The sequence below is a fragment of the Pristis pectinata genome, chromosome 18 (genome assembly GCF_009764475.1).
Source record: "Pristis pectinata isolate sPriPec2 chromosome 18, sPriPec2.1.pri, whole genome shotgun sequence".
In the NCBI taxonomy this organism is placed as follows: Eukaryota; Metazoa; Chordata; class Chondrichthyes; order Rhinopristiformes; family Pristidae; genus Pristis; species Pristis pectinata.
The window spans coordinates 9,136,282-9,163,928 of record NC_067422.1 but is presented as its reverse complement, the minus strand read 5'-3'; the positions used below and the strand labels follow the sequence as shown (position 1 = coordinate 9,163,928).

The 27,647-nt window shown below is 37.9% G+C and overlaps 1 protein-coding gene across 1 annotated transcript in view; it reads left to right on the top strand.

Moving 5' to 3' along the window:
• LOC127579787 (E3 ubiquitin-protein ligase rnf213-alpha-like) overlaps window positions 1–25,075 on the top strand; it is a 148,809-nt gene extending 123,734 nt beyond the window's left edge. Inside the window, 18 exon segments of the mRNA XM_052032715.1 lie at window positions 223–333; window positions 1,919–2,164; window positions 3,687–3,768; window positions 3,863–3,897; window positions 4,010–4,107; window positions 5,419–5,572; window positions 7,385–7,550; window positions 7,669–7,763; window positions 9,805–10,053; window positions 11,541–11,673; window positions 11,779–11,862; window positions 16,341–16,524; window positions 17,278–17,479; window positions 17,635–17,712; window positions 18,133–18,330; window positions 19,663–19,752; window positions 22,490–22,668; window positions 24,380–25,075. Of these exon segments, the coding sequence (XP_051888675.1) occupies window positions 223–333; window positions 1,919–2,164; window positions 3,687–3,768; window positions 3,863–3,897; window positions 4,010–4,107; window positions 5,419–5,572; window positions 7,385–7,550; window positions 7,669–7,763; window positions 9,805–10,053; window positions 11,541–11,673; window positions 11,779–11,862; window positions 16,341–16,524; window positions 17,278–17,479; window positions 17,635–17,712; window positions 18,133–18,330; window positions 19,663–19,752; window positions 22,490–22,668; window positions 24,380–24,539 (2,544 nt within the window). The 3' untranslated portion in view covers window positions 24,540–25,075.
• Window positions 25,076–27,647: the final 2,572 nt, after the last annotated feature.

Genomic DNA, 27,647 nt, shown 5'->3' with positions numbered 1-27,647 from the left:
GATTGGGCAGGAACATTGATCTGAGGTCAAAAATCAGATCAGCTATGATTTCATTAAGTGGCGGAGAAGGTTCAAGGGGCTGAAAAACCACCACCTATTTGTTATATTCCTATATTCGGTAGGATCTGTGGAAAAATGAATTATTTATTGTTTTTTTTCTGGTGTATATGTTATTGGTTATTCTGCTTTAAAGTAATACTAACCAAAATGATTTTACTTTAGGATTGCAAATGCTCTTCCAGTGAGCAAGGTGTTCATTTAACCCTTGCAATATTCCGGGAAATCGCTCTTCTGTACACATCAAGCAACCCGAGTGACCGTCCAAACAAAGATGTAAGTTTGGATAATGAGTGTGAAGTAGTTAATTTCTAAAAATAATTCAGTAAAACGTCTGAAACAGGGTATTTCTGTATTCTTCTTGTAAATGTTTATGCTTAAAAGGCATGAGTGCTAGAAAATGTTTTCTCTACTCATTGTAAGTACTAAACGTCCCAAGGTCTAGTATAGCATGACTGGATATGGAGTAAACTCCTCTAATCTTCAGAAGTGCAACATTAATGTGCACTGTCTTTGCATTTTCTCTGAGAATAATTCATCAGAATTGATTCCAGTAGAAATCCCCTTCAATTTATTAGATTTATTTGCTTAGATTTATTTGCTATCGGTCTTTTCGCCCTCAGTTTTCAGCTGAATTCAATCCCATATCTAATACACAAGTTACTTTAGCATAGTCCAAACTATAAAAAATAAGAACTTCAGTATATCATTTATTCAAAATGATGCAGTAAAAAGAGAGACTTATTCAGAAGGAATGTTTCCAGGATTGTTTCCTGATTAAAGTTAATACATTATGATTTTATATTTTCAAATTCTGATGTTGATTGATGCAGTTGAGGGAACATTCCTATGTTCTTCAGTAGACCTACCAGAAAGCAACAAGAATCATGCTTGAGAATGAAATGTTTTATGATATCAACAAATGTAATTTAGTGGGACGCATCAGATTTAGAACTAGAGTCTACAAAATGCACTGTTGCAAATTGGCAAAGTTTCTTCGGCAGCACCTCCACAAACCCATGATCTATACCATCTGAATGGACAAGGGCACATGGGAGTACCATATCTGCAAGACTCTCTCCAACTTGCACATTGGTTTATAAAATGTACCTTCGTTCCTTCTATCTCTATAACAAAACTCTAAAACTCCCTACCATTGAAGTTGTTCGGAGTACCTTCACAATATGTAGTGGTTCAAAAAGGTGGCTCACCACTGTTACTTCAAGAGCATTTTAGAATGCCTAATACAAGCTGGCACTGCCAGCAACCACTTCCTGTTTTTAAAAAAAACTGGACAATATTGAAAGAGTGTATTTAAACATTTTCTTTTACAATGTGGTGTTTTGTTCAGGTTTATTGTCCTTGCTGCAGTCATAGTTATTGTGAGATTTACTGCATAGCAATCAGTTCTAGCTTATCTATTCTATGCAAATGCAGCATTTATAATTATTAAAGATGCCTTTCAAGTATGAAGGCTGGGCAGGAATCAGCTTGATTTGTTATTGAAGAGGATTTGAACATTAGCAAAGGCTGGGAGAAGTCAGTTGCCTACTTTCTATCATGGCGCGTGGAAGGGGGAAATATAGTTTCAACTTATATTCTGTTTAATTAGAATTTTGTAATACTGCATAACTGAATATTTCTCTCATTTTTGTGTGCTTTGTCAATTAAACATTGATTTTAATGCTAAACTTAGAAATTAGGGTAGTAGGCATGCTTCTGTTTTCAATTACAAACTCTAGTTTCCTGGACAGATTAAAGATGTCACTGCAGTCTTCATTCCTTAGGATTTTGTTTCTTTCACTAACATATGTTCCATTTTTCAGTTTCCCAAGTGAATTTTGTTTCTTATGTTCTTCAGCAATGTGATACTATTGAAAAGTACATAGAGAATGAAAATCTTTTCCACTCTGCCATGTGTAAGAAGTTTGCCATTCGATTACTCAAGAATGAGGTTCCTGGACTTGAGATCAATCCAGGGCTGAATGGGCTGCAGAAGACAATAATGGAGATAATCATTCATGTAGCAGCTGTTGTCTTGTTGTATAAGGAAAACAGCATCCTGACTCCACTGCAATATCTGTCATTTCAGCCTGCTGATATGGTGGTATGTTCTTTATTTATTGTTTGATTAAGCGTTTCAACAAGTAAACATTTTCACAAAGTCTTTTTCACTTGGTTAGCATGTTAAAAGTGAAAATAATAGTTATTTCTGGAATTCTGACATTTATGTTTGACAAAAGTGCAAATTGTCCTTGCAGTTATAAACACTACTGAAAATGAACTTTAGAATACAAATGAAAATATCTTGTATTGTATGAAGAAAAAATTTACAGCAAAATGAACTTAACTAATATGTTTTCCCATCTTTTCAGGTTCTTATCTTCCTAATTAGCCCCTTTTTCTCCATTTTATTTTCTTTTGCTTCTCTCCTGGAGGTGCTATCTTGCTGGGCTAAGGTTTCACAGATGCTGATCACACCTTGATATGCATAGAGGGTGAATGTTGGGCTATTTGTCCACAACAATGCTGAATTGCTGAATTAACTTGGGGATAAAATTTGGAACCAAATCTGAAAGGTCCAAGTTCTTAGTATCTTAATCAGCTGTGCCACTTCAATATCTACTGATGTATTTATTTTATAAACAAAAATGTGACACTTCAATTTTTTTTTCTAAATCATTCTCACACGGTTGGTAGTTGAACATGAATAATTGATTTGGCATGCTACAAATTTATTCATTATCTGATGCACAAAAGCACAAGACGAAAGAAATGTGCAACTCGTTGATTTTCGGTAAATCATGGCATGCAAGTTCTATATTTACGAGAAGTGATTGTTGCTAATATGAAGAAGTGAGCAGTTCATGTGCATAGCAATCCTCTGTCTACTAGTTGAACAAGAGGATATCCCTGTCTTACCTTAAATGTGTGAATGAAATAGCCGATGTAGGAACATTGGCTAAATGTGCAAGGCTCTTGTATGCAGAATTTTTAGGCTTTCAGCTGTTCATAGAACATAGAACAATATAGTGCAGCCCTCGATGTCTGATGCCAAATTAAACTAAGCACATCAGCCTGCACATGAACCATGTCTCTCCGTTCCCTGCATATTCACTTGCCTGTCTAATTGCCCCTTAAGTATCACGACTGTATCTGCTTCCACCACCCCGACAGCACATTCCAGGCACCTACCATTCTCTTTGTCAAAATATTTACCTTGCACACCTCCTTTAAACTCTCCCCCTCTCACCTTAAACCTATGCGCTCTAGTATTTGACATTTCTACCCTGGGAAAAAGACTCTACCTACCCTATCTGTGCCTCTCATAATTTTTATAAACCTCTATCAGTATTCTAGCAGCCTAGTATTCTTAAACTACATACTGAAAAGATGTACAAATGAAGGGTTCTGGGCATGAACTCCTTTCCATCCCTGCAGGGAAATACTGGCCTCTTTTTTTGTATTTCCACTTTTACAAGCGAGCTCATCATGTGCAGAGCATTTTGTTGTGGACAAGTTTGAAGCATGGTACAAAGACTCACTGCCTGCAGGAGTACAAATTCATGTTTAACTCTGTTGAAAGAACAGATGCTGATTTACATCCCTTTTGTTAAATATTCATTTAGAAAGCATTCCTACCCACAATGCCAAAAGATATGATCATGGAAACCAGGAGCTTGGCTGATTTTCGCTCATTTACGTGGTATGGTAAGTAACAGATTCAGTCTTCGTGTTCATTAACAACTTCGAAAAATGTTTTTTTAAGCAATCATTAAACAAATACCTTTGTTTTTCTTCCCAGAATGCCCAAATGGACATCCTTGTATCGTAGGAGAGGTGAAATCTGTTCTACTTTTTCTGTGTTTCTTTTTAAACTCACAAATATTTTAAATGCTTGATATATGAAGCATGGTTTTGAACCAGATGCATTATTGGTTTCTAATTCTAGTGTGGTCAACCTATGGAAAAAGCCTATTGTCTTGAATGCAAAGCTGAAATTGGAGGACTTAATCACAAGCCAGTTCATGGATTTACTCAAGCTCAGATGTAAGATCATTTTTATGCTGATCAGATAAGAATATTCTTGTCTGAATCTAACCAAACTGTTACATATAAGCAATACTTTAATCCAATGGATACGTGGATTTTTGTTTAATTTATAATATTCGCTTGGTGTCTTTTTTTTCACCCAGTGAGGGAGATTATAAACTCTTCTATCACTGGATTCTGTTTAACAAAAATGTAGTCATGCTCAAGCATCCAAGAATATAAATTAACAGTCAGTGATGGTTGAGGTTGAAGTTGTATTTGATTCTTAGTTCTTAATAAGCAAATTCGTAAATACGTTTAGGAAGGTATCTTCTTCTGTAATCTTTCTCTTGATTTTTGAACAATGCAGTAGATGTTAAGGCCTGGAAATTTCATTGCATAGGATAATATTTATTCTCACAGTGTGATAACATTTCATCAGAAACCCGATTTGTATATATGATCCAGTACACTGTGTTGATCTCAGGGCATCTCTTCAAGACTTTTTTTAAATTTTAAATTTTATTTACAGTGTGGTAACAGGCCCTTCTGGCCCAATGAGTCTGCACCACCCATTTTAAACCCAAATTAACCTACCCGTACATCTTTGCAATGTGGGAGGAAACCGGAGCACCCAGAGGAAACCCATGCAGACACGGGAATCGAACCCCGATCGCTGGCACTGTAATAGCATCGTGCTAACCGCTACGCTACCGTGCCAGTTCTATCCCAGGTCTCCCAAAACCTGCAGCCACTAGAAGCAGAAAGGCAGCAGGTGCATTCTAATGTCACCATTTGCACGTACCCTTCCAAAAAGCACTCCATCCTTAGAAAAATTCAGCTCTTCCTTCATCTTCTCTGGATTTGTATATTGGAAGAATCTAAGCAATAGTACTGTGGGAGTACATTCACCACACAGACTCCAGCTGTTTAGAAATGCACTTGATCACCACCTTATGAAAGACAATTAAGGATAGGTATTAAATGTTGCTTACATTCCATAAATGAATTCTTTTAGAAAAAGTAGATGGTTTCTTTTCCTAAATGATATTAAATAGTCTGCTCACTCAAAAACTTCCACTCAGCTAACTTGTTAATGATCAATACACATTTTTTTAGATATGGTTGCCAGATCTGAACATCAGACAGTCTTGTATTTTGAGCCAGGGATGATGATGAGTTGCTGATTCCAGCTCTTTAGTTCAGACATTAGTGGAATTTGTTAATTTAATTGAAAGACATGGCTGCACTTTATCCCATCTAAAGTGATTTTTGTTCATTCCTAAACTTTATGAAGAATGTATTACAGGTAATTTATCTGATTTTTAGGTTGGACAGAACACAAACAGGACACGTCTTAGGTGATCCCAGCAAAAGAGAAGCAATTGTTGCTCATGACAGACAGATGCCCTCTGTGTCATTTTTACTTCTGCGTCTCATGACACACGTGGCTATGTTTTTAGGAACAATGGAGGATGCCAAGGTATTTATCAATATTTTGGTTTTAGTTTAATACTGTCTGATATAATCGACATGCTGGATTACATGTATACTGTCATGTGTTTCTTGCCGGAATCTATTTTTACACCATTATCAGTGTGTTGTATAGACTCTGGAATGCCAGTTTTTGTTCATGAGAAACCCTGTTTAAACATCAAGGTTGATAACAAATGGAACATAGTTAAAGAGACACTGAAGTAAACCATAAATTAGTGACTTTTTTCATAAATACCTGTACATGTTATAAAGGGGAGTAACGTCTGACAGAGCCAGGAGATCTGTGGCTTTGCTACCTCTGGATAAGGTGATTTAGGAGTAGGAGATGATTCATGTTTCCTGGTTCATATTTCAGGTTTTCTTTATTACATATTTGCATATTGAGCATGTAGTTGAGAGTCCTGAACATTTTCTGAATGAAACTAATAACAAGTTACATCAGTATTAAAAGATTGCAAGAACTTCCATGTTTGACACCGGTATGCATTAGTATGCATCCTACCCTTCTTTCATCAAACAATAGACACCATTTGTGGCCAGAAGAGACTTTGTGCTCTATTTACGGACCTTTGAAATTGCTGCTTGGTTCCAAGACAAACCTAACAGAAAACGGTAAATTGGTTTATTATTGTCACATGTATCGAGGTACAGTGAAAAACTTTATTTTGCATGCTGTTCATACAGATCATTTCACTACAGCAGTGCATTGAGGTAGTACAAGGGAAAACATAACAGAATGCAGAATAAAGTGTTACAGTTATAGAGAAAGTGCAGTGCAGGCAGACAATAAGGTGCAAGATCATAACAAGGTAGATTGAGATTAAACTAATTTAGTTCAAGATTAATATCATGACATATTATAGAATGTCACAGGTTAAAGTCGAGGTCGAGTTTATTGTCATATGCATGAGTACACGTATGCACAGGTACAATGAAAAACTTAGTTGCAGCAGCATCACAGGCACATGGCATCAGATGAGCAGCATTCACAAGAAAAACATACATTAATCATAAACTATACACAATTTTTACAAGAAAGAACACAATTAGAGCAAAAATATAAACAAAGTCCATTTTAGTGCAAGGTGTTCAAAGTGGTCATGGTGTTGCTAAACTGTAGTGATCACAGTTTTACCAGTTGGCTCAAGAACCCAATGAATGAAGGGAAGTAGCTGTTCTCGGACCTAGTGGTGTGGGGCTTATGGCTTCTGTACCTCCTGCCCAATGGTGGCGGCGAAACGAGGGTGGTGGGGATCTTTGATGATAGATGTTGCCGCCTTGAGGCAGCACCTCCTATAGATACTACCGATGGAGAGGAGAGATGTGCCTGTGATGTATTGGGCAGAGTTGTACCATTTTACAGGTAACTAGAGAAAATGCATGGATCTTTGAAGACTGGTAATGGTGCCATCCATGAAGAATATATCATCTGCATAGACTAATGAAAGGCAAATCAGGAGTAAAGATGAAAATGGAGAGTAAATAAAAGAAACATTAACTACATAGTCTAAGGTACTGGATCTGGTATAGTACTTAAGTTCATCCTAGCAAGTTTAGATGCAAGTCCCAACTTTACAGCTCAAAAAGAGCAACTATAATGTACAGTTTGTCTGTACTTTTCTTTTAATGTAGCACAATACCAACTCATGCACAAGTGTGAGTAGATTGTAAAGGTTTCTAAACAATGTATGCCCTTAACTTGCTCTCAAGTTGCTAGATTACCTCAAAATGTAGATACATTTTTATTATATTAACAAACCAGAGTAATATTTTTCTTGTACCACATTCTTCTCCATAGTCAATAGAAGATATGATAAAACCACCTGTTCAAAATCCAAGGGCCTTTCTCTGGTGTCATATCGAAAAAGACATAGAACAGCTCGAGAAATCACTGGCAAAGAACACTGATGAAACTGCCACAGTTCTTCACCTCATTCTCAGACAACTCATTAAACGAGGACAGTGTATGTATTTGCTTTCAAGTAAAGAAGCAAAATAAGGTTAATGACTACTCAATAGAAGAACAATTGTATTTTTATCTCTGGCTCTGAAATTCTCTGTTTTTTCATGTTAAAATTCTAGTCCCTCCATTTAAGCCGACAAACCTCTCCTCCAAAGAGCAAAGGTGTACTTGGGAGAACTTCATTTCAAAAGAGGTGATAATTCCTGCAGTGAAGGTGAGATCTAATTTCTTTCTGTTTGTATGTACTAATATAATATTTCAATAATATGCCATTGGAAGTATAAATGTTACAAATTTATTTGAAATAGAATATTGCAACCATATTTAAAACCACTGATTAAGCTGGACTTGCAAGCCCACTGCTCAGAAGTAGGTCTTAAAAAAAGCAAATACAATGAATTATTCACCTTTGTTAGCTGACTTTTCACTTCAGGTCAGAAAAGTCTAGCATAAAATCACAGTTATTCCCATTAATGTTATTTTATATATTTACGTACTGTGTCACCTTAATGGGCATGAAGCAGCTGTGCATTTTTTCTGTTATATGACTGAATCAATACATTTTATTTTAACCTCATAAGATTTAGGTACAGTGATTAAGTGTGCCAGCAATCTGGATACTGCTCTTTTTTCCTCAGCTTCAGAAAAGGTATTGTATTCTGATCCTAAGGTGTAACTGTGTTTATATTATGTGTGAATTCAATATTTGTGAATCGGCATATCCAAACTTATTTAGAACTCGGTTTAAAAGGGAAATGCATACATTAATAGGCACCTATCATTTCCTAATGATAAGAAACCTTTAGGAAATGGCTCTTGATCAATAAAATTATTCTGCTTGCTCTTGAAGGTGACAAATATGCAAGTCTATTTTAATACTGGTGGTGCTTTCACAGCAATGGTAATGATAAATAAGATAATACTGCAGTGAGGAAGTAGATGAAGCTGAAATGTGGAAATGCAAAGTGACCACAAGACAGAAATAAATTTTTGAAGTGTTTTTCCAAACTTCTTACTCAACAATAACACAGGAAGTATACTTTTGTTTGGATCTTGAAAAGTAAGTTTATTAGTGTTTCTCTTAACAGCAGCTTAACTGTGAAAATGAATATTAATGGTTTTTCCATGTAATCAAAATAAAGCACAAGCACTTTAATTCTTCAAAGATATCTATTGTTCTGTTAATGGTTTATTTTTCCTCTCACTAATTATCAATGTGTTATCTGCCCATATTTCTAAGATTTATCTTTCATCTTGTTTTCGACTTACCTGGAAAAACAAAACCATGAGTAGTATTGCAGTCTTAGAGAAGATGGTTTCAGTTTACAGTCAGAAAAGAAAATGAATATCGATGCAAACAGAATGAGTGCACAAATATTGAATTCAGACATAATATGCATTAGTCTCTAATCCTTCTGTCTCTCCCCCTCCCTGACCTAAATAAGGACTCTGTAGTTTTCATACCTCAAAAGCACTAGATTATGATCCTCTATATTTTTTCAGTGTCATTCCTGTGTGTGGGGGGGAAAGTTCACAATGTTTTGTAGACAAATGTTGTACTTCCTGACACGAACACTGCAGCTGCTGGAAAATCTTTCACATTGAATTGTGGCCCATTGTGTATTCCCAAGAAATAATAGCACAGGTATAGTTGGTGCACTTGTGGGTGATAGATGGATAGCTCTAGGAGGCAGCATAGGGAGAGACTGGAGTAGAGATATTAATAAATGCGATCAAAGACAGGTATTTTTATGTTATTATAATTTTGGAAAGTAGGATATTTTTAAACTATGATGCAGAGTGCATGATGTATCCTTCTGCTGCTTAAATAATACCTGCTTCAAGAGGCACAAGTTGAATTCTTGTACCCGAACACCAGGTGAGCCAAAAATAGTTTAATTGCTCTTTTATAATGGAATGTTTGTGGAAAGGTTGTGAAAAATTCCATTAGCAGATTAGTTCAGGGATATTTTTAAATAATAATGCACTTTACTAAGGTCAGTCATTAACTACAGACGTTCTGATGCTTTGTCAATAAAGTTTACATAAGAAATAAAAATGACACTATTTAATAGTAATTCATTTGCAACAAAGCACTTTGGAGCACTACAAAGCATCACGTAACTGCACATCCCTTTCATTTCTGTTTTGGAAATATTTCTAAAAGTATTGCACGGAAATGTGCATAAATATACTTATAAAGTGTGGTGAATTAATCAAGACAGCAATTTACCTGTGAACATTTATTTTAACAGAATCTGGACAGGGAGCTTGAGGATGCTAACAGGCAGATAAGTCAGGATGAAAGAATGTGTTCAGATCCTCTTGTCAAAATTGTGTACGATGATCCCCAAGCCTGCCTTAAACTACCTAAAGAGAATGTTTTCCACTGTTCTACATTATGGACTTGTAGAAAGAGAATTTCTGTTGAGTATTTGAGAAACATATTGGAACATAAGGAAGAGAAAGATGATGTACCCATCCTGCAGAGGTTTCTACAAAAGGTATGATTTGTTTGGTTAACTTCTATATTCCAGCGAAATATTGTTTCTCATATGTATAAGAGATAATAGCTTCACATCTCTCGCCTTCAGTATGTTAAAAAAAAACTTTGTTAAGGTCACAAGCCCCAGGACATCACTGCAGAAGTTCCTTAGACCAGAGTCCTAGGCCCATCCAACTTTCAGCCCCTTCATCTGTTACTGTCCATCATAAGTTCAGAAGGAGTGATGTGAAATCATCAGTGAACAATGTTCAATTCCATTAGCAACTCCTCAGCAAATGTAACTATCCATGCCTGTATGCAACAAGACCTGGGAAATATTCAGTAGCAAGTAAATTTCACAACACAAAAATGCCAGGCAAAGAACATCTCCAATGAGAGTCTAACCAGCTGGCCTTAATACTCACTGATATTGTCATTGCTGAATCCTGCACCATCAAAACCCTGGGGAAATCTCCAATGCCCAGAAACTCACCCAGACCAGCCACATAGATACTGTGGCTATAAGAGCAGGTCAGAGGCCAGGTAGCCTGCAATGAGTGATTCTCCTCCTGGCGCCCTAAAGCCTTTCCACCATCTACAAGGCACATATACATTGACATGAGGCTGCAAAATGCATTGCAGTTACTCGGACAAGCTACTCCAACCACATCTCCCAAACCCATGACCTCTATCACCAAGATGGACAAATTATTCTGCTATATGGCAACACAACTACGTGCAGGTTTCCCTCTCAGTCAAAGACTCTCCTGTCTTGGAAATGTATTGTCATCTCTTTGTTGTCGCTAGGTCTAAATCTAAGAACTCCCTAACTGACAGCATTGTGAGTGCATCTTCACCAGAAGGACTGCAGTAGTTCAACAAGGCAGCTCACCACACCTTTACAAGGGCAAATAGGGATGGGCAGCAGTTACTGGCTTTACCAGTGACATCCAGATCCTGAAAAATGAATAAAAATAAATTTTTTAAAAAACTGCAGCATATAGAGGCTAGTGAATAAGAGGACCAGGAAGGACACCATTAGTTAACTGAAAGAACTACAGCAAGGATATGAATACAAATATTTCATAATTTTATGATATTTTGTACAGGATGTCCTAATTAAAATACTCCTGTGACTGTTCACAGCTCATTGTCCAAAATAAAAATAATGCAGATGCTGGAAATCTGAAATAAAACCAGAAAATACTGGAAATAGTCAGCAAGTCAGGTAGCAACTGTGGAGGGAAGATCAAAGTTAACATTTCAGGTTGATCACTTTTCATCTGATGAAAGATCATCAACCTTAAATGTTAGTTCTTTATCTCTCTCTTCACAAATGCTGCTTCATCTTGTCATTTCATGATAGCGTCTCTGTTCACATTGTTTCTGGTGTCACAACTATTTTTTGCATGTAAAAATAATGAGCTGTAACTTGGCAATGCAAGTTGCAGTGTGACTGCGTTCCTTGGTACTTCAGTAACCTGTTAACAATCTCCTGATATGTAGGAAGCACAGTTAAGGCTGGTGAAGTACCTGCCAGAATTACTGGCACTTCAGTATGACTTGATGAAACTATTTCAGAATGCAACAGAGGTACCTAAGCAATCTACTCATGATTTTCTTCAGAACTTCAGCTCTGGTAAGTACCTTTTATAGTGTGGGATCAGATTTGTTTTTTTTGGGGGGGGGGGGTGTTGGAGAAATGTACTTGATATTAATCCCACATATGCTTTGATTTCTTTAGAATCAGTAAAGAATAAATTTACATCTCGAATCTCATGCTTTATATATGTATGGAACCAGCTTCGGACATTTCTTGTTACTAATGGTAAGCTTTACTTGTTACTAACTCCAAAATGTATTTTTAACTATTTGTATCACCAGATGCATTAAATAGTTGCTGAATTCTCTGATTGAAAGTAAATAATCCCACACAGGTGAGACAGAAGTTCACATGCAGCTCTTCCAAGCTCGTCTATTGCATTCGAAGCTCTCAATGTGGCCTCCTCTACATCGGTGAGACCAAGCGCAGACTTAGCGACTGCTTTGCCAAGCATCTGCACTTTGTCCACCATGGCCATCTGGAGCTCCCGGTTGCAAGTCAATTTAATTCCCCTCCCCACTGGCACATCAACCTGTCTGACCTCAGCCTCCTCCACTGCCAGGGTGAGGCCAAGTGCAAACTAGAAGAACAGCACCTCATATTCTGCCTGGGTCATCTACAACCCAATGGCATGAACATTGAATTCTCAATTTCAGGTAACCCATACCCCCTCCGATCCTTTCTCTCTCCTTCGGATCCATCTAGGCCTTCTCACACACGCCCTTCTTTCCAAACACTGTCACCCAGTTTCTTTTCCCTGCTTCACCCATTCCATCTACCCATCATCCACACATTCTTCCTACAGCATTCCCTATTCCCTCCTGCCACTGTTCCCATCTGTCCACCATGCCTGTGTTATATGGAGGAGGCATGGGTCAGGTACAGGCAGCCGGGATCGCGTGAAGGGGATGCAGGAGTAAGGAAATCAGAAGGGCAAAAAGGGGCATAAGATAGCTTTGGCAGAAAAGATTAAGGACAATCCAAAAACATGTATATTAAGGGAAAAAGAGTAACTCAGGAGAGAATAGGGCCCCTCAGGGATCAAAGTGGACATCAATGTGTGAAGCTATAAGAGATGGGTGAGGTCCTCAATGAATATTTCTCCTTTGTCTTTACTGTGGAGAAAAATATAAAGACTTTAGAACTTAAGATAGTTGATGGAAATGTCTTGGGGATAATCCGCATTACAGCCGAGGAAATGCTGGATGTCTGAAAACATGAGAAGCGAGATAAATCTCCGGGGCCTGATCAGGTATATCCAAGAACACTGTGGGAAGCTAGAGAAGAAATTGCGAGAGCCCTGGCTGAGCTATGTGCATCATCAACCACCGGTCAGGTGCCAGAGGACTGGAGGGTGGCTAATGTACCTTTATTTAAAAAGGGCTGCAAAGAACATCCTGGGAACTGTAGACCAGTAAGCCTAACATCTGGGGTAGGTAAGTTACTGGAGGGGATTCTAAGGGATAAGATATACATGCACTTGGAAAGACGGGAGTTGATTAGGGATAGTCAGCGTGGCTTTGTGAATGGGGGAACATGTCTCACGAATCTAACTGAGTTTGTTGAAGTAACCAAAAAGGTCAATGAGGGCAGGGTAGTAGACGTTGTCTATATGGACTCCATCAAGGCTTTTGATAAGGTTCTTCCATGATAGGCTGCTATGGAAAGTTAGAGCTTATCGGATCCAGGGAGAGCTAGTTAATTGGATACAGAATTGGCTTGCTGGTAGGAAGCAGAGGGTGATAGTGGAAGTTTGTTTCTCGAGCTGGAGGCCCGTGACTAGTGGTGTTCCCCAGGGGTCGGTGCTAGGCCAATTGTTATTTGTCATCTGTATCAGTGATTTGGATGAGAATGTACAATGCATGGTTAATAAGTTTGCAGAGGACACTAAGATAGCTGGTGTCATCATACACAGTGAAGATGATTATCAAGAATTACAGTGAGATCTTGATCAGCTGTGTAAGTGGTCCGAGAAATGGTGAATGCAGTTTAATGCAGATAAGTGCAAGATATTACATTTTGGGAAGACAAATGAGGGTGGGGCTTTCACGATGAACGGTAGGGCCCCGTGGAGTGTTGTAGAACAGAGGGTCCTAGGAGTACAAGTATATAGTTCCATGAAAGTGGCGTCACAGGTAGACAGGGTGGTGAAGAAGGCTTTCGGCATGCTGGCCTTCATCACTCAGGGCATTGAATATATAAGTTGGGATGTTACGATGCAGTTGTACAAGATGTTGGTGAGGCCGCATTTGGAATAGTTTTGGTCACCCTGCTACAGGAAAGATGCCATGAAGCTGGAAAGAGTGTTTAAAAAAAGACTTACAAGGATGTTGTTAGGATTCAAGGGACTAAGTTCTAGAGAGAAGTTGAGCAGGTTGGAACATTATTCATTAGTGTGCAGGAGGTGTATAAAATAATGAAGGGTATAGATAAGGCGAATGCAAACAATCTTTTTCATGGGGTTGGGGAATCAAGAACTAGAGGGCATAGGTTTAAGGTGAGAGGAGAGAGACTTAATAGGAACCTGACAAGCAACTTTTTGACCCAGAGGTTGGTGTGTGTTCTTGGAATGAGTGGCCAGAGGAAGTGGGTGAGGCAGGTACATTAACGACATTAAAAACACTTGAACAGGTACACGGATAGGAAAGGTTTTGAAGGATATGGGCGAAATGCAGGCAAATGGGACCAGCTTAAACAGGCATCTTGGTCGGCATGGGCCAGTTGGTCCGAAGGGCCTGTTTCTGTGCTGTATGTCTTTATGATCCTGTGACCTAACTCCATCTGCAAATCAACCCCTCCTCACCTGCATCCACCTATCCCTTGCCAGCTCTTGCCCTACCTCTGCCTCTCACCTCTTTATACTGGCTGTCTTCCTTCCACTCTTTCAGTCCAGGTGAAGGGTCTCAACTCGAAACCAACTGTCCATTTCCCTCCACAGATGCTTCCTGACCCACTGAGTTCCTCTAGCAGCTTGTTTTTTTTTCCTCCAGATTTAAGCATCTGCAGTCTCTTATGTCTCCAATCCTACACAGAATATTAGCGTAGAACTTTTGGTCAGTGGTGAGCCACTTGTGCTGACCTTCAAAAGAGGTATTCAAACCTACAAGAAGCAATCATCCCAAGAGGAACTTCAGAAACCACTGAGAGGCATCTGTAGTAATGAAACCCTGCTTGTTGAGGCCCTCAGCACCATAGTGGGGTTTTATGGAGTAGCTAAACAAGCCCTCTCCACAAAAAGGTAAAAGAACAATCTCTGAGAGTGGGCTGTGGCATAACCTCCAACTTTGATTCAGGTGTCAGATATCTAAAACCACCTGAATGTTTCAAAATGTTCCTGAGACACTCAAAAACTTTTCCAAAAAAATTCTAATGCTTCTTAAATGTATAAAGCAGTCTGAAACACTTGTAAACACCTTATAATATCTTTTGAAAGCTAAGTTAGATTTTTCCATTAAAAATATACAAGTAGTACAGAAATAATAAATGTATTTTTACATTGAAATGTCTAAAGGTGTCTTTATATTAGAGGTTCTCCCAGGTTTTCTCTTCCATTCTGAACCAGGGGAAGAAGCCAATTACAGTCTGTCTCCCCTTATCTAACAGGGGGTTCTTCATTGCATCCAAACCATAAGAGCAAAAACCACATGTAATTTCCCCAAGTTCCCACTCCCATGCTGAACTCTGAGTGCAATGGCAGATCAGTGGCAACACCTTCCAGATTTTCACATTAGCAAACATAGAAAGGCTGTGGAAAAAGTTGGAGCTACAGTTGCCTAAGCAGAGTAGTATCAGTGACATACTCCCTCACAATCAGGGCCATTTTACTTGAATGTAATAATATCCCTAAATGCATTTCTGAAGATAATTAATAAAGTATTCCAGATCATTCCAAGAATCAAAGCATTGGTCCTTGGGTCATGTTTTGCCCCTGAATCCTGGCAATATGGCTTGCAAGACCTTCTACGTTCAAAGAAGATTGAACTTTTATTTCTTGCTTGTTGATTTATCTGTTTGAACTTGGAAGAGGATAGAAAGAAATTTAAGACTGATTTCACTATCTCCAAGCTGAACAGTCACAGGGAAGAATATGCTACATCAGAGTTTTTCTATTTGTGTACAGCAATGGCCACAAACAGCAGTATGTTAACAACTAAGAAACCTGTACTTTGATTTTTTTTTGGTGATATTGTTTAAGGAGCAAATAATGGAGATGGCATTTGTTTTCCTGATGACTGTTTATGAGATCTTTTACAGCCATCTGAGAGCATACTGAAGGTCTTGATTTAACTTCTCAGACCTAAATATGTCATCTCTGTTGGTGCATCATTTCCTTAATGGTGAATTAGAACATCAGGTACGATCTTGTGCTCTAAAACTATATTAACGTGAGTTCATGTCCTCTGACGCAGAGGCAGAATTGCTATCCACAAATTGGTGGATTGATACTGACCTCATTTGTGTCTTATCGATATCTTGCATTGCTAGTGGGAGATTGACTCAAATCTTGTGTGTTGGTCATGAGGCACCATACCCAATAGTTTAAGCAGTGTACACAAATAAAACATTTTGGCTCCTGAGGTAGACAATACTAGAATTAAATTAAGAATGACATCTAAAAAATACAAAAATGCAATGTATATGATTTGAAGTATTTTCAGTTCTAACGGTAATGGATTTATTTTGTTGCAAATTATAAATTACAGGTGAAATTAAGATTCCCGAAGACTATTGTGCTTTAGATTTGGACATGCTAAACTGCCAACTTGAAGTTCTGCTCCCCCGGCGACAAGGTCTTGGCTTATGCTCTACTGCATTAGTTAGCTACCTCATTGCTCTTCAGAATGAATTTATTTATACGGTGGAGAAGTATACTACTGAATCTAAACCGTGAGTTTGTTTTTACCCTTGGTGCCTTCTTTCTAACTCTCTTTGCCCTGCAATTCTGTTTTCTGTAATATCGCATTACCATTAAACAGAGTAAAATCAAAAATGTTTATTCTTCTGATTTTGCAAAAGGCAAATGAATATAGGAAACACTAAGCCAAAGGGAAAGAAGAGAAAGAATTATTTGATACTTGGGTGGCTTTTCATTTGAGGGCATCTTGCTCTTAGCTGAAGTGAAATATAATGAATCCCATCAGGGCTTTTCCATGTCACAGTGTCCAAATCGACAAAATTAACACTATTTTGAAACAACTGCTGATACTAGAAATCTGAAATAAAAACAATGCTGAAATTACTCAGGTCAGTCTACATGCGTCGTGGAGAAAGAAACTTAATGGTCAAGATCATTGTGAATGTTTGTCAAAATTTATGAAAAGGATGGTCATTCTGTGACAAATGTGACCTCAAAGTTCTAGAAAAGAAAGGGTAATATTCAATTTGGAATTAATTGCTGAAAACTTGAATGCCATTGAAGGTTGCAATGTTACAAGTTGGACAAAATGTAACTGTATACATTGTGGCTTCGTGAATTAAAATTTAATGTAACTCAAAAGTGAATGCTGTTGTCTCTTGTTGCAAGTGTGTAACACATGGGTAAAATACATTGCCAAGACCTAACTATCAGTCAAACAAAAAAGTGTATTTTTCAGTCTTGTATTCCTTTTAATAAATCTACAAATTTTATGACTTTTGTAGTTACTCCATCAGTCCCCAGGATGTATCGGACTTGCATGTAATCAGATATGAGATTGGAAAAGACCTAATTCCTCTCCTTTCATCCAACTGCCAATACTCAATGGAAAAAGGAAGAGAAATTGTGATAGAGCATGACTTCAAGAGAATTGAACAACAACTGACTAACAGATTCTTAAAAGGAAAACCACTTATTAGCCTAAAAGTAAGTCACCATAAATGAGAGTGATTCTTTGTATTTAATTTTGTAAATAAATCCTCACAAACTATCATTAATTATGAGATGCAATTCCATAATAATGGAGCTTGTGAAGTATGTCACTGTGATGATCTAAATGATCATGTTTCTTCATTTTTCAGGGAATACCTACGCTGATTTGCAGACAAGACAGAAATTATGAAATCATCTTTAAGGATATAAAAAGAAGAATTGCTCAGGTACTTGTTATTTTGTTGTTTCAAATAGGTTTCAAGGGAAATCTTGCATTTGTTCTCCTGAAGGAGTTAAAGTTTCAGACTAATAGCCTTGCTTCAGAACTAGAAAAAAGCAGTTAATAAGCAATCACTGAGCCCAGGGAAGAGGAAAGAACCGGTTACTAAATGATAATGTGGTTGATGGTGCAAGGAAAAAGATAATGCCACTGGAAGAAATAAGTTGGAAAAGAGCAAAAAGTCATAATAGAAAAGAACATTAGTGAAAATCAGTTAAAATAAAACACACACATGCAAGAACCACATTCTTCCCCTCCCAAATAAAAGGTGCCCATGAACAATCCAACTGATAGCATTTACCCTTACCAATTTTCTGCGAGTCCACTGTCATATTTGACTCATGCCTGCTAATATTTTTCCTGTTAGGAATCATTGCCGATCTCTGTTATTAATGCGATAAGTGTTGAGCTACAGTCATACAGTGAGGTATGCGAAGCATTCACTGCCGTTGAAGTCACTTCAGGATTTTTGGCCATGTCAGGCGGGGACCCTGACCTAGAACTGGTTGTCTACTTGAAGGAAGTATTGCAAATGGAAGCCCAAACTGCGCCTCATGTAATGGAAGTGAGTATATAATTTATCCTGTTTGCATAATAAATTGCAGCATTAATCTAATACTCTTGTGTTTTTTGCACTTGAACCAATTGTAAATTATTCTAATGTATGTACTAATTGTACAAATAAAGTTTCAAGATAATAATGATGTGTATAAAAATGCATCTATTCACATGGATTCTCAAAGGTTCCTGGTGAATTGTCAATCTGTCTCTATTGATAGAACACTCCTGATTTGAGTCAGAGCTTATAGGTTCAAGTTCCACTCCAGGAGGCAAGTGCATCATTTAAGCATATTAGGTCAGTGCAATGTTGAGGGACTAGTATGGTTCTGAATTGTTTTTTAGATCAACAGTGAACAGTGACTCTTGATTCCTTGACAACACACTGCAGATGCTGACAGAAAGATACTTGCTGTCCATTTAGGTGACCTGGGTAAATCTTAAGATCCAGAGCAATTTATAGATAGGAAAGGTTGAGAGGGATATGGGCCAAAGGCAGGCAGACAGATGGGACTAGCTCAGGTAGGCAACTTGGTCAGCACAGATGAGTTAAGCCAAAGGACCTGTTTCCGTGCTATATAACTCTATAATTATCTGTAATGTCCAGGCTAAAATTGAGATGTTCATCCAACACCAGCAACATGTGATTAAACTGGTCTTTCATATAATTTAAGGTGGGGGAGTTTAACACAGAGCAATTGCCTTCTGCATTTGGCTACAAAACAACAATAATGGTGCATCAAATTAATAAGTGATGAGATCCTGCATAATTCAACATTTTTAAAGCCCACCTTTATTAGCTATAGCAATGATAGTGCCACTGTAATTTGTAAACAGATTCCCACTTGAAAATCAAAGTTTTCTTTTTAGTAAGAATTTTCAATATTAGGTGGACAGTTTAAGATTTCAATAGCAAGTGGCAATGATTTTGTTTCCAGAAGTTGTTTTGATATAAAAATGTGGTTTTGGAGTTGAGATATTCCTTTAATAAGTGAGTGCTCCCACCAAGCCAGTGATACTGTATGGCCACAAATAAAACAGCACAAATAGAACTGCCAATCATGCAGCAAAGTCCCTTTCTTTTTTGCCCTTATTGGGAACAAAATTGAGAATACCATCTCACAAAATGCAGAATTCCAGGTGAGAATCAGTCTTTTTCCTGTGGGACCCAGTATGCTGGTGTTTCAAAATGATGCACCATGAGCATGTTAGTGAAGCAGGCATGTCCAAGTGTAATTGTTTGTGTTGTTTAAAGCTATTCATGTGAAATCTTGAATTATATGGTAAACAGAATTAAGTACTTTTGTATATGTTATGTTTTTCTGTTATTTTATTCTAGACACTGAAACGATGCAACTTGAAGCACATCCAAGCTCTCTGGCAACTCCTTTCTACAAGAAAATCAGAATGTTCACTTCATTTGAATAGGGTATGAATGTATCAGCAAGAATTCATGTATTGGTTTGTGTGTGTGATTAGTGTAATATGAGTCCCATTTATTACCCTTTTCCCATTTCCAAAAAACTAGTGATTGGCTTTTGCCTTGAAATTCTATATTTCTTGCACCTGTTTTCCCATCAGGTTCTGAATTGGAAGTTCTTATATTTTCACCCATTAGCATGAAAAGTTTGGCAACAAATAGTGAAATGGGATGTTGTGAGAGTTGAACAGGAACTTGCAACTGGTTTTATGACATCTTTGCTAACTTCACTCTGTCGTCCCGAAATCAATTTTCCCTTTCCGTCAGCTGTAAATAACACAGTGCCACAAGGTCGATTCGAACAAATACCTTTATTAGCAGTGCACCGCTAGGAGAATTCTCTTCAGCACTCACTAAGAGTCGCTTCCCGAGTTCTCCCCGAACAAAGGGCAGACAGACATTTATACAGGAATTGTCACGCACATCCCATGCAAACGGCGCCGCAAGTTTCGGTCAAGCTATAGAGATCCAGAGACAGCTATCACACCTTTTGTCTTAGTATAATTGAGTTATAATCAAGGCTTTCAAAGGCAGGTATCACCCTTCATTGTTCAGACCAAGTCTTCACCTCGATGTTAATTACACTCAGTGTCGCCACCGTCTGACATATCGGAATGGTTTGTTACCCGAAACAAAGGCAGTTAACATACTTAACATTCCAACCTAACTAGTGGGTCAGCAGCTTGCTAGTCCTTGCTAAAGAAATATAAATGCATATATATATATATATATATATATATATATATATTTTGTTTGCCAATTATAGGTATGGTTGCAATTCTTAACCCTTCACTTCCTCAACTCATCCTTGATGAAAAAGGAAGTAGGTCTTGGTTGATGCTTTAGAAGTCAGCTTGACAAATTCCAGCTGCGCTTGCTGTAGGTAAATGGGATGGATGAATGTTGAGTTCAGAGGCAGAGTTGCTTTTTAAATTGAATGCTGGATGGTTTTGTCCTTCCTGAGCATTTTTGCAGCTCACTCATCAATGTATTAGTGAATTGAATTCTATTTCTAAATGGCTGTGGATATTTAATTATTCTTCCATTATATTATGGTCCAGATTTCACACTTGAAATGATGGTGAAACAGCCAACATTATTTTTAATGGCCATCATTATATTAATGTGCATAATAAGTAGCACAGGTCAGAAGTTGATATTAGTGATTTCCTGCTTTTCGACAAGGTGTTTTTTGCAACTTTTCCGAGAGCAGTAGTGTGAATTGTGTAAGGCTCAGCTGTCTTTATTTTTGTTTCAATATACACTGAAAATGTTATGTTGCATTGCATAAGGTCTAAGAAAGTTCTAATGGCATACATAGCCATAATTATTGCTAGCAGCATCTCTGGCCCTAGGAAACTAATTGTTTATATGTTGATTGTAATTTCCTCTGATAAATATCTCAGAATATGGTAGATTTTTAAAAATATTTTATGCCTATGATTTTGTGTCTTTCATCTTAAGCTCATGTTTATGACCCAATCTTCACTTTCTGTGAGATCAGAAAAAATGGTGAAACATGCTGGTTACTTACTGTTTGCTGTCTGTAAGAATTCTTCATTGTGATTGGCTGCTCAGTCAATTTAAAGAAATCATTGTTGGGTCACGAGGATCTCCTTGAACTGACAGCAGATAGCAGAAAAGGAGAGCCCACACCGTAGAGATCATGCAATGATTGGCTCAGCTCACTGCAAAATCTAGGCCTTGAAATGTATTTGTTTTAATTGATTGCAGATTAAACTGTGTTCATTGTTTAACAATGTTGTGTAATTGCTAAACAGCGTCAATGCCCAAAAACAGATAAGGTACTAATTAACTTCCGTTACTTTGCATCTCTTGATTCATGGTTTCAGCCTGTCCACAATCTGGAATTGTAGAGAAGAGGTTTCGAATATTCCTACAAGGAGGCAAAATTAGGTAGTGCCTGAAGCCATGCTTCCTAATGGTTCTGTAGTAAAGCTAAGAATTTATAACCCTGGGAGAACTAAATGCCAATCATATTCTGGAAGTGTCTGCCTTCCAGAAAAGTTAATAGATAAATGGTTAAGGGACCAAATACAAGATAATAATTTGTGAACAAATGCACATAAGAATGTTTACATGATTATTGCAGATAAATAAGAGGACTGGGGTGTGATTACAATCAGGAATCCAGATTTTAAGGTTCGGGAGACATCTCAAACTTTTAAGAATAAATTTTGATTAGTGTATTACACAACATGGATCTCCAGTCTGTTTTCGGTTGTGAAGGTAGCCAGTTATCCTCATTGGTAGCTAAAGAATGGTGTGATAGACAGAAATTTCCTATAAATAGGGAAGAGGATATGCAAGGGTTTTCTTGCTGTAGGTCCCTGATGCTATGCTACAGGGTTATCAGTCATAATAAGTTGAACGTAAATGTGTCCACAGGTAATTTGTCATTTGACTAGTAGCAATGCTGAGGGCCAGGGTCAGTTTGCACCAATGTACACTATTAAATGTTGATTAATTAAATATGAATGTTATAGTTCATATTATGAAAATGAATGATATAATAGCCAAGTGTTGTTCATATTTACTGAAATATTAATTAGTAACATGCAGTTAAATATTGATTCCTTAGAGGGCAAAATCCTTCCTGAGACCAGAGTGGAAAAAAAATTCCAATTAAACTGTATTCTTCATTTTTTTGTGTATGTGTTTTCAGGATCCTTTCTCAGGGATTGAAGATCAATATAAAACAGACCTCAGTGAGGAACAAAAGAAACAATTACGTGCCTTCTTCGTCCAAGCAAGTGTAGATACTTTTATACTGGAATTGCATGAGTTGCTGATTCTCAGATGTAAAAATGTTCAATCATCAGACTCTTTCAACCCATCTTGGAGGTAGGAGCACTTGTTATAAAACATATGCTTGTACACAACCACATCATGCCAAAAAAATGATTCGGTTAGTCTTTTAGTGCACAGCCTTGCCTCTCCGTAATCTCTTCAATACCACAATCCTCCATCTTTTTATTCTTTCATTGGACGGAGGTGTCGCTGGCTCAGTGAATATTTATTGTCCATCCCTAACTGACCTTGAGTAGCTTCCTGGACCATGATGAAGAGTCAGATGATGAAAAGTCTTATAAAAATTATGAGAGGTCTGGAGAGTGGATAATGGGTGACCGTTCCCATTGAAAAGAATTAAGAATGACACGAGGAAATGCCTTTTTATGCAGACTGTATTTGGAATCTGGAATGTACTGCCTGCAGATGTGGTGAGCAGGTTTCATTGTGACCTTCAAGAGGGAATTGGATACATAAAATCTGAAGAGAAAACTTAGAAAGCTATGAAGAAAGGATCAAGCAGTGGGACTCCTGAGTTGCCTGGTAAAGAGCTGGCTCAGACGTGGTCCAAATTTCCTCCTGCGCTGTAACCTTAGATTGATTCTTACTGAATGTATCTAGTCTTGATAGGATTCAAAATTTGGCTCATTATCCTGTGATGATCAGATGATATACTTATGTACCAGGGTTTATCAATACCCATTGAATCATGGCATCTGAACAAGTGTCTTTGAAGCCAAACTTTTTGAAACAGTAACTAAAGGTACTTACATAATTATCCTACTGTATAATTATGACTAGTGACTATTCCAAGGTGCCTGAAGAATAGTGTCCATACTTGTTGTCTTGCTCCACAGTACAAATATTATTCAGGTTAGCACTTTTCTTTAAACATTCAGACCAGCCATGGCTGATCTTGAAGGTATTAGCACTTTCAGGACATCCATCATCCCCCCCATGATCTTTCAAGTCATACCATAATGATATTACATTTTCCTGGATCATCTTCAAACTAAGACCACATGCTGTTGATTCTGATCTTTCAACATGTTTAACTGCTTTTCAGTACTCTCCATTATAACCCATCTCTAGCCTTCAGGGGAAATATTTTGGACACAAACATTTATTTTAATTTTATTTATTGCTCAGTGTGGCACTGCTCGAAGATATAATGAACATCTGATATCCACCAAATGTTCACCTTTTTTTTACTGATGTTAATAATATCCATCTTGGTAATAAAATTTAAAGCTTACCTTGATTTGTTAAAGGGGGTGCGATCCTCTGAATAGCTAGGGCGACTTGAAGCCATTTTGAAGGAAGCACAGAATAACTTCTGATGAATCCTGAGAACAAGCAGAGCACTGAGGTGTCAAAGAAGTCAAAATGGTAGGGGAGTAAGTACTGCAAGAAATGCACAATAGGTGAAGTTAGTGAGAAGACATTATAAAACAAGGACTGTATCCTAAGTCAACACCTTTATAATAAAAATTCTTAAATCAAACTTTTCTAAATTGAGGAATACCTGTACTAAACTGGAACAACTTGTCTTGCTTTGTCAGTGATCTGTTAAGAGCATTTGTCAGAATGCCCATGGTCTACACTGTTCAAGTATCAAAAGTTTGAAATGCTGCTGGAGAGAATGATGGTGATGGTTTTGGTCATTGATGAGGAGAAGGAAGAGAGAAGTCCCTGTCTCTTAGTTTAAAGCAACTTGAAATGTTTAAGAAAGAACACAATCATTATAACTCTGGTTGTTTTACAGTTTGAAAATGTCGCTCAGATTATTTATGGAGCTGAAGGAAGTGGATCATCTGCCGGAACTTGAAAACAGTTTCCCAGAAGAAATTTTGACGTCACAGAGTGTGGAGACCTGGAAAGCAGCTGTAGCTTTCAAACGGAAACAATTACAGTTTACAAGATAAATTTGAAGAGCCATAAACTTTGTTTCTGAGCAATAATAGTTTAATTCTGCTTAAAAATAGGACCATGTGAAAAAGAAATACTTTCTGAAGAGATTGTAAGCTAAATATTTCTACGTATCACTGAGGTTATGATTTATGAAGCACTTCCAGATATAACATATTACCTGAGCAACATTGAAGACGTTTTTTGATGTTTACAGATTACAAATTATGTTAAAAATACAGCCAGTTATTGCTTATCTCAGTGTCTTAATGTGCTATTGATCAACTACTATAATACATAGTGAAGTTTTATTTTGTTCTGCACTGCATATACATTTACATGAATATTAGGTGTTTGAATATATTTTGGTGAAAATAATGCATTGCAGTGCCTTCCTGCCTACCAAAGCAAGCTGCTTAAAAATGGCTTCTGTAATGAAAGTAATTTGATGTGCTTTTACTTTGTTTACAAAATTTATTAAGTTTTTTAATGTTTGCTTTCAACTTACTTGCTGCAAGGTTCAACTGAACTTGAATGTAATCTGAATTAAAGATTATACAATATTCAACAGTGCCAAGTTATTTGATGATAAGATATTATCAAGTCATACTGGAAACATTATCACAGATTTTCCCTCTTTGAAATTAATATTAGAGTGGAAATAGGAGGGGTTGAGTAACATAAGTAGTGATGGTGAACAGGGGTGGGGTTGTGGGGTGCAAAGTCTACTGAATAACAATAAATGGGTCTGGGAAAGGTTTAAATCAGAAATTGCCAGAAAGGGAAGAGGAGGGAAAAAACAATGCGGGAAGTGTGAGATACAATGCTGTTCCTACAACTAGACATCAACTTTCATTGGACAATGCAGGAAGCCAAAGGCAGTGGGGCCAGAGTGGGAGTGAAATGGAGAATTAAAGTGGCAGGTAACTGAAAGCTCTGGGTCACATGCAGACTTAACAGACATCTTTTGCAAAGCAGTAACTCGACCTGTGTTTGGTGTCCACAACAGAACAATGGAGACCTTCAAAGAGGAGAGGGTTTAGTTATAGAATAGGCATATACCAATGAGGGGGAAAGGGCAAGTAATATGGAGGAGCTTTCTGGATGACTAAGGACACAGTAGTTGCAGAAAGGACAATATAAGGTTCATAAGAGAACCAAGCTTAATAAAGAAACTGCAGAAGGGAATATTATTCCAGTCAGGCAAATATGTGGACACAGTGGCCCCATGAAACATAAATGTTATCATTATTAGCCATAATACTTTATGGACTAGTAAGTGGAAATCAACATAGATTTGTTTAACATATATTTGATGAAATGTGTATCTTAAGAACTTTTTTTGTTTACAGGTTACTACTGAAGGTGAGATGTGGCAAGGCAGCTCAGCTGATGGAATGTGCATCCTTTACCATGTGGGAGGTGATGGATACTTGAATGTTCTTGACAGTCATGTGCAGGAAGTATCTCGAGCTGTAACTGCTTAAGCACCAGGTTTCAGAGCTGGAGCAGTGGCTGGCGTTACTGTGGCACGTTCATGAGGCTGAGAACTTTGTATAGAACAGGTTCAGGGAGTGGTCATATTGTTGCTTAGGAGCCTGCAGGCAGAGAGGAAATGAGTAACCACCAGGCAGGCAGTGCCACAGTCCCATGAGGAAATCTTGCTCAGTATACTGTTGGGGCTGATGGTTCCTCAAAGGAGCACAAGCAGAAGCTGTGATTGTGGCACATACGGCTCAACTGCAGGTGTGGGGCAGAAGAAGAGTGAGAGAGCAATGGTAAAATGAGGTTCAATAGTTAGAAGGGCAGGCAGCTCTTTCTGTGGCTGTATACATGACTCTAGGATAATATGTTGCCTCAGGTGCCCGAGTCAGGAATGGCACTGAAGGGTTACAGAGCATCCCAAAAGGATAGGATGATCAGCCAGATGAGTGGTGCCAATCGACACCAACAATGTAGGAAAAGGGAAAATGGCTGGAGAAATGTATAGATTGCTAAGACATTGTCTGGGAGCTGTATAAGTTAAACTCTGACCCGAAATGTTGACCGCCTGCTTTTCTCCACGGATGCTGCCTGGCCGGCTGAGTTCCTCCAGCATCATAATGTTTTTCATCTACATCCCTGAATTTTGAATAAGATAGCTATGGAAACAATGGATGCTCTGGTTACCATCTTGCAAAATTCTGTCATTTCTGGAATGGTTCCCACAGATTGGAGGGTAATAATTGTGCCCTTGCTATTTAACATAGGAGAGAGAAAATAAGCAACTACTATTTACATACAGTAGTAGGGTGAATGCTGGAATCCCTAACCAAGGATATACAGTTAGAACGCCTTGAAAATAATACGATTCATGATAGGAAAATCATGTCATTCAATCTACTAGTATTCTTTGGGGTTGTGCCTTGTAGAATGGATAAGGAGGAACCAGTGAATGTACTGAATTTCAATTTTTGGAAGGTTTTCAATAAGATACCATGTAGAAAGTTCATCAACAAGGATAGAGTGCACAGAATTGGGGATAATATTGACCACCTGCTTTTCTCTTAATATTGAAATGTTGACCGCCTGCTTTTCTCCACGGATGCTGCCTGGCCTGCTGAGTTCCTCCAGCATCATAGAGTTTTTCATCTAGATTCCAGCATCTGCAGCCCTTTGTTTCTCGGGGATGTAGATTATTGGGCCTTAGGATTTACCAGCTTTCAACTGGGGATAAAATAACTGAGAATCAGTTATTGGATAGAAAGCAAAGAGTGGGAATAAACAAGTTTTTCTCAGATTAGCAGGCTGGTAGGGTATCACATCAGTCAGTACTTGGGTCCCAGCTATTCACAATCTATATCGATGATTTGGCTGAGGAGACCAAATGTCATATTTCCAAGTTTGCTGATAATACAAAAGTAGGTGGGGTTGTGAGTAGACAAGAAGATATAAGGAAGCATCGAGGGGATATTGACAAGCTGAGTGAGTGAGCAGGAACATGTCAGATGGAATGTAATGTGGGAAAACCTGAGATCATCCACTTTGGTGCACAGAAAGCAGAATATTTTCTAAGTGGTGAGAGATCGAGTAGCATTGATGTTCAAAGGGACCTAGGTTTGATACCTTACTAATAACAGCCTACT